The sequence below is a fragment of the Nicotiana attenuata genome, unplaced genomic scaffold (assembly GCF_001879085.1).
Source record: "Nicotiana attenuata strain UT unplaced genomic scaffold, NIATTr2, whole genome shotgun sequence".
NCBI classification, from domain to species: domain Eukaryota; kingdom Viridiplantae; phylum Streptophyta; class Magnoliopsida; order Solanales; family Solanaceae; genus Nicotiana; species Nicotiana attenuata.
The window spans coordinates 240652-249215 of NW_017671773.1; the positions used below are offsets into that span (position 1 = coordinate 240652).

The window sequence follows — 8564 nt, forward strand, 5'->3', positions numbered from 1 at the left end:
GGGCAAAATTCAATCATCTGCAACAGCCAAAGAAGCTAAAGACGTACATTTTGAAAGGAATATTATCGTTAATGAACAAGATTTACTATTGTAGTATAAACTAAACATTGAACAAAGAAAAGCTTACAATATAATCCTTGATACAATATTCTCAAATAAACCCGGACCATTCTTCATTGATGGTCCAGGCGGAACTGGAAAAAGCTTTTTATATCGTGCCTTATTAGCTACAGTGAGGCACAGAGGATTTATAGCATTAGCGACTGCGAGTTCAGGTGTTGTTGCTTCACTTCTTCCTGGAGGCCGAAATGCTCATTCCCGATTTAAAATACCTATTGATGTTGATGGAAATTTTAGTTGCAATATTAGTAAACAAAGTTCACTGGTATCATTGATTCAAGATGCAAAACTAATAGTATGGGACGAATTTTCAATGGCGAAAAAATAAATGATTGAAGCATTAGATTTGCTCCTCAGAGATTTAATGGGAACAGCTATGCTGTTTGGTGGAAAGGTTGTTGTATTCAGTGGCGATTTTAGACAAACTCTTCCCGTTATCCGTGGTGGATAAAGGGAAGATTTTGTTCGTGAAAGCTTACTATGTTCTGAAATTTGGCATCAACTTGAAAAATTACAACTGTCTGAAAATATGCGTGCGAAAACAGGCCCAGCTTTTTGTGAATATTTGATGAGAATTGGTAATGAAAAAGAAAGAAAAAATGATAAGAGCAAAATAGAAATTCCCCATCCTCCGATCATACCTTTTACCACTGAAAAAGATTCCTTGAATCATCTAATTAAAGTTACTTATCCCGATTTATATTTAACTCATTCAAATATTTCTGTTATTACTTCTCGCGCAATCCTAACTACGAAGAACGACTTTGTTGATGAAATAAATGACCTGCTAATTGCTCAATTTCCAGCTGATGAAAAAGTCTATTTAGCTACCGATGAAACAATTGATCCAAAAGATCAAAGTGAATATGAAGATTTTTTGCACGCTTTAAATCCTCCTGGTTTACCTCCTTATAGATTGTGTCTAAAGAAAAATTATCCGATTATATTATTAATAAATTTGAATTCCTGCGAAGGTTTGTGCAATGGGACACAATTAATACGTAACGACTTCAAATCTCATATTATTAGTGCTACAATATCCGGTGGTGATTTTAAAAATACACATGTATTCATCCCGCGAATACCACCATTAACATCAGAAGACGAAAAACTACCCCTTCAATTTAAAAGAACATAATTTTCAATACGGTTATGTTTCACCATGACTATAAATAAAGCTCAAGGCTAAACATTAGATTTTGTTGGCATTTATTTGCAAGACTTTCTCATGGTCAGTTGTACGTTGCTTTATCAAGAGCCAAAGGTTCCAACTGTGTTAAGGTATTAATTAAACCGTCTATAGCTGACGATGATGATAATCGCTCCACATATAATGTAGTTTATGATGAAATTATCGAAAAAGCTTTTTCTATAACCTAGATCATCATTCCTAATAGTAAGTGTAGCGTACAACTTGCTCACTCTTTGGATTCTTTGATTTTGTATTATAATCATTCTGACAATCTTACATTTGCTCATTATTATATTGTCATGTATTATAATTGCAGTTTACATCTAAATGGCAGAAAGGTTCAACGTCAATGCGATTACTCCAGAAACAGAAGAATGGACCTGTAAGGTTCAAGTAGTTGATAAAGGCAGACCTAGAGACAACAAAGAAAAAACGAAAAGTATCAATTGATGATTTTGCAAGATGAAGAGGTGATTTTTAGAGGATTCATAAGTTTGCTAATACTAATTAAGTTAATATTATCCTAATTGTGCCTCATTTTGTTACAGGAAAATCAAGTGGAATGCATTATATTCAATGCGGAGATAATGCATTTTGAAGATCTGTTTCGTCCTTTCCATACTTACTTGGTGTCAGTTGCACAAGTCAAAGAATCAAACTATATGTATGAAAATCCACTTAACAAATTTACATGGACAATTGATAGGTGTACCATTGTTGAGCCAATAGAAACTGTTAATCCTCCAGAAGAGCCACTGCCTCCGCCAACGCGCCTAAATCTTACACCATTTGGCAATTTCGAATATCAACCCGAGGGATCTGAATTCGGTAATTGAATATTTAACTATTTATGTTGTTTGTTCACTTAAGATTCACACTTATTAGTATTGTTATTATTACGATTATTGTCTATAATAATTTTTATTGTCTATTAGCTTATTCATTGTTCTTTTTAAACGCAAGATGTGCTTGCCATTGTGCTCAACGCAAGCCCCTCAACCTATGCTTCAAATGTGAAGAGAATTCAAGATTTTATCATCACGGATGATCAGTAAGTATACATAAACCTGTTTTATTGGATCCAACTAGCAACTGATGATTCGAGTATGATGTAATGTGTCACTTTTCATATATTGTCTACTAATAGCACACAATAAATGAAACGAAAATTCAGGTTGAGGTTGTACGCTTTAAAAGGCTGCTTTGCACGCTTCAATTCACCTTCGATTTTGCTGCAATTATAATCTTTCAAAGTATACTTAGGTCCACTACACATTGTATGGTTTAACCTTTTTACTACTAATAATATTTGATCATATCTTTAAATATATTCTCAACAATGCAAAGTTTTTATCTTATTGTTTCTGTTGCTATAAGAATCTAAGTAAAATTAGAATTGATATCATATTGTTCTTTTGATTTTGTAAATTTTAATTTGGCTCAGCTTTTTTACAACTAATTTATGCTTTTTCAAAATTAACTTCAAACTTTCAATTTATTTTGATTTATATAATCACAATTGTTAGGATAGCTGCATAGAGTGACGACAAGAGTCTAAAAAGCATATCACTAGCTTTTAAGATTTTAAAAATCTTTAATTGTTTTTCAATAAAGATAGAAGCAATGATCCAGAAAAGAAAACTTTAGTTATGGAAAAATCACAAATTAGAAAGAAGCTATTAAAAGCTAACTTAAAAATTATTTACTGTTATATGCGCCAAAAAATTAGATTGTTGCTAAGAGTTATTCAGAGAAAAAAATAATGCCTTCAAATATAGAAATATAGCATAGTTAAATTTCTAGTTGCCTATTTTTCTCTTTAACAATGACTTTCTGATTTATCTGTAGTTGTTCTTTAATAAAGGCATTGTCTATTATATTTAATTTTTTTTTACCTAATGTTGACTCATCCAAGTTTGCTAAAAAATTCGATCCTTTTGATGTCATGTTTAGCTATTGGATTTTAAATCAAATTATATTTTAAAAATATGTTTTATTCCATTCAATACTGTGGATAAAGATTGACGAAAATATTCATGTAATTAGAAAGTTGAATAAACAACAACAACTTTGTCTCCTCTAATGTTATATGTTTCCGAACAAATAGATAAGCTATCTCAAACTATAGCCAACATAATCTCGCTGTTCTTAGGAATTTGAGATATAGTAGTTCTTGCACAAATTGTATAAAATGGATGAATCTTATATGTACTAGCTTTTAATTAAAAGAAATTAGAGTTAAACATTTGAATGGCTTTGAAGAAAAGCTAATAAGTAGATTATAGAAATTCTATTCAAAGTATTCATGCGGCTGTGGATTCCTAAGTACTAAAATTTTGTATATCACAAACGTGCTTACAATCTATTGTATTTCAAATGTGCAGATATTACCAATGTTGAAAGACCTAATAGAAGAAAGCAGCATATCAATGTTACAAACATCTCTATTAGATATTCGTGCATTGTATAATACAGTTACATCGCAATATCAGAACTTATTCAAAACATCTTTATGTTGGAACTAATTGGATCATTGCTACAGTAAGTCGTGAATTATATCTATTTATCTTTTAGTAAGCATGAAGCAATGCTACCATCTATTTTAGAATTGAGACTTATTGGCTCTTCGAGAACATATGATATTTCAAACTATTTTGCTTTAGAAGATTTTGTTAAGGATCAATAGTCAAGACCTCAGGGAATACCTATTGTGTTCATGTTTTTTATCATGTCTAACATTTAAATGTTGCAATTGATGCTCATTTGTGTTGCTTAAACATTGAGATTCCTGTATTGATTTAATATAGTTATTTAACAATTTCGTTCTATTTTATACAGGAAAAAACCAACGAAATTCACACTCTGGGAAGATTTTATTGATCATAATGGGAACAAACTACTCCAACTGCTTAAAAAAGAATACCCAATCATCCTTGCTAGAAAAGTTGGAAGACCAAAGTCGTCATCAAGTAAAACACCTCAAATGCATGCAAGATGGAGTAACAAATTCAATACAGGTAAAATATATACGCAATTATATTTTAGTTTTCCATATACCAGACAACCAAATTAGAACTGAATGTTCAAATGCATGCAGGATTGACTAACAGATTCAGTACAACAATTGAAATCAATCCTCCATACCCACAAGCAAATGTGCTGAGAACATGGTATTGTAATCAATACATTATTGGTCATATATGTGCTTGAACGTATAAAAGAACTAATTTTGAAATGTTAACATACTTGAAGGGCCCAACAAAATTAACAAATTCTTATTGCGTACACAATGAAGAGCACAGGTCCAACAGGCTCTCTTTTATATGTTCCTTTCGAATAAGAGATAGTACCAATTGCAGATATCTGACAGCAAGATCCAATAAGTACACTAAATATTCATATATGCGCTGCTACAAATTTTTACCTTTATTCTCTAATAACAAAAAATTAATATGCGGCATCCTTATGTTTTCCAAGGCCAAATATTCTACATACAGGCTGAAGTCGCACTACAAAATGAGAACCAACGATTTTGAATCCTAGCTTGTTCAGACTGCAAACAACACTTCATACGAGCTATCTCACGGAGAAAGTCCTATTGCACTAACTGCCGTCGAGCTACCCAGTTGGTTCCCAGGTATACATGCAACTTCCACATAGATGTTTATATTTAACATTATATATTCACCATCTTTTAATTAACCAATCATTTTATCTTACAACTAGGTGCCAATTTGAAGTGACGCTCACAGATCAAAGCGGTTCTACAACAGCAACTATTTCCGACGAGCATGCAGAAAAAATATTGCTTCTCACTTCGGAAGAGATTTATGATATCGGTATCTTCAAGGTACATTATTAACTTTAAAAAAGCACAAACAAGTATCTTCTCCAAGTTGAGCCTTCTCTCACACATAAATAACTAATTTTGTCTTTACTGAAAAAACTGTTGCCTCTTGTGAACGTGCAAAAGCTACTGACTGGCAAGATCTTTAAGATTCAAATAAAAAAGCTATTTACAAGAAACAATGAGGCAGAAAAGTTAGTTATTTTGTCTTTGATGGACAAAACTAACTTGGTCATCTCACAAATGCCAGCCACCATCGAGGAAGTTGGAGAAGGAAGTAAATGAAAAATTGAACATGTTGCCACAGAGAAACAAGAGTGTCACGACCCAACCCCCGGTCGTGATGGCGCCCAACACACTGCTAGGCAAGCCCGACCTTTCAACAATATTCCCGAATTAAACAGATCATTAGTTGCAAGCACAGACAAAAATTTCTAAACTGTTTTATCAAAATCCTGGAAATAACAGTGAAATGAACTGAAAGTTTAACAAAATACTGCAACATAATACCCAACTAGGACCCGGTGTCACGAACATGAGCCTCTAATACAGAATATCCCCTAATACAAGTTTGTCTAAGAGAGTGCGGAAATAAAGAGTAGAGATAGGAAGGAGAGATCAAGGCTGCGAACGCCATGCAGCTACCTCAATGCTCTCCGATACTGTTGTCCTGCTAGATAGTCCTCAATCAGCCTGTGATGCACCTGGATCTGCACGCAAGGTGCAGGGAGTAATGTGAGTACTCCGATCCAGTGAGGAATAAACATAACTAATGACTGAAGATAAAAAATCACGAAATAATACAAGGTAAACTATAACTGACAGCCCAGCCATTTAGCAGTGAAACAACAAGTCAATGCAGTAACAGCATAGAAGAATCCATGACAGCTAAACAGATAAGTAATGATGCATGAATGCAATGCAACACATAGAACGGTACATTCCAGTACCCGCTGCGGCGTGCAGCCCGATCCGTTTAACGTCGACGGCACTCACTAGGGGTGTATACAGACTCCGGAGGGGCTCCTACAGCCCAAGCGCAAAAAATCAAGCCATCTCGTGGCACCAATATCCATATAATACCGCTACGGCGCGCAGCCCAATCCATGTTCGGTCCAGAAGTTCACACAAGCCACACGGACAATGTCAAGTAATGGTTCTCAGCTCAGGATCTCAATAAAATAGTATTTTTGTTTTCAAATCTTAGAAAATGACCTGAGTATTTCAAAACAGTATTTGTACTTAGGACTGAAATCCATTAATATGTCAAATAATGTGAAATTCACTGATAGTGATCCCTGAAGGATTCAAATAATCGGCACAAAGCCCAAATATGTCAATGAAATTCAAGTAGGATGATTATCAAACAGGTCTTAGTCGAAAACACAGTATGAATACCACTCGGGACGGACTAAGTCACAATCCCCAATCACAAACGACCCCGCACTCGTCATAGAGCGCGTGTCACACCTCAATATAGCATTACGATGCGATATGCCGGGGTTTCAAACCCTCAGGTCATCATTTACATCTATTACTCACCTCAAGCCGGCCCAAAGTCTAGCTCGCTATTCCTTTTCCCCTCGAATCGACCTCCTCGCGCGTCGAATCTAATCAAAACCACAAGGAATATATTACAATAGGCTAAGGAAACATAACCCAATCGAAAAGACTCGAAAAACATCGAAAATCACAAAGTTGGCAAAACCCGAGCCCTGGGCCCACTTCTCGAAAAATTACAATATTCACATCACCGGATTTCTCGTCTCGCCACGAGTCCATACATATCAAATTTGCCAAAATCTGAGCTCAAATGCCCCCTCAAATCCCAAATTTTCATTTCAAAAGTCAAGCCCTAGTTCTTCCAATTTTACTCAAATTTCCATGAATTTAAAGGTTGATTCTTCAATAAAAATGATGTTTCTAGGCCATAGGACTCACCTCCAATCAATTCCCGTCGAAACCCTCTTCAATTTCTCCCAAAAAGCTCTCAAGGTGCTCAACAATGGAGGAAAATGGAACAAACTCCGCGGATGAAATAATATAAAAAACCCTTCTGCCCAGGTAAATTTTACTCTATGCGAACGCGGTCAACACCCCGCGTTCGCGATGAACAGAAAATCATTGACCAAAATTAACTCTTCGCTAACGCGGTGACCAACCCGCGAACGCGAACCTTCAGGAGCCTCAACTACGCAAACGCGTCCCCAGGCACGCGAACGCGATGAACAAATACTCAGGGCCCAACTTCCTTCTACGCGATCGCGGAAGCACCATCGCGATCGCGATGCTTTCACTCCCAGAACTACGCGAACGCGACCATGAAGATGCGAACGCGAAGACCAAATTTCAGGCCACCCAAATTCCCTCTACGCGTTCGCAACTCACCCATGCGAACGCGAAGAGAAAATTTTTCTGCAACACCAACAGCCGGAACCTGCAATCATTTGAGTCCAAAAATGGTCCGATTGACCCTCTGAAACCACCCCGAGGCCCCCGGGACCTCAACCAAAAGCACCAACCCATCCTAAAACGTTATTCAAACTTGCTCCAATCATCAAAACACATCAAACAACGCTAAAACCATTAAATCACATCGGATTCAAGCCTAAGTTTCTTCAAAACTTTCGAAATACGCATTTGATCAAAAACCCGACCAAAACACCTCCGAATGATCTGAAATTTTGCACACACATCCAAAATCACCTAACGAAGCTAGTGCAACTCTCGGAATTCCATTCCGACCCCCGGATCAAAATCTCACCTACCAACCGGAATTCGCCAAAATACTAACTTCGCCAATTCAAGCCTAATTCTATACCGGACCTCCAAAATCAATTCCGATCGCACTCCTAAGTCAAAAATTATCCCCCGAAGCTAACCGAATCACCAAAATTCACATCCGAGCCCTCTAACTCAATAGTCAACATCCGGTTGATTTTTCCAATACAAGCCTTCCTTAAAGAGACTAAATGTCTCATTTTCTACCAAAGCCAAACCAATTCGACTCTAACTCACCAAATGCCGATAATGAAACATGAAGAAGCAATAAATGGGGAAAACGGGGCGGTAACACATGAGACGGCGGGTCGGGTCGTCACAAAGAGCAACCACACACAACAACCAAAGGCAACGGTTCCTACAACAAGTGTAAGGTGGAAATGAAAATTTCCCCTCCGAAAAACTAGTGAGAGGTATTTTAAATTCCTGTTCCTTCTAAATTTAATATGAGATTCAACTTTGTGGATAAAAACAAACAACTTAAATAACTATCGTTTGTTAGCATTTTTGCCAGTGAAACATCTTTTGCTACTATTCTGGGATGCAAGTGAAGCCACAACTTGCTGTTTGCTTTTGAATGCGATTAAGCTCATTTTTGTGACTGCTTTCTGGATGTTCCTCTAC

General features: G+C 36.2%; 1 protein-coding gene across 1 annotated transcript; it reads left to right on the plus strand.

Annotated features, from left to right (window-relative positions):
- Positions 1–448: 448 nt before the first annotated feature.
- On the plus strand, positions 449–5162 carry LOC109210137 (replication protein A 70 kDa DNA-binding subunit A-like; the record flags this gene model as incomplete). Its single annotated transcript, XM_019373507.1, has 7 exons — positions 449–514; positions 1629–1694; positions 1861–2140; positions 2276–2363; positions 4151–4329; positions 4410–4482; positions 5039–5162. Coding segments are annotated over exons 1-7 (876 nt in total), but the record flags the coding sequence as incomplete, so codon positions are not given.
- Positions 5163–8564: the final 3402 nt, after the last annotated feature.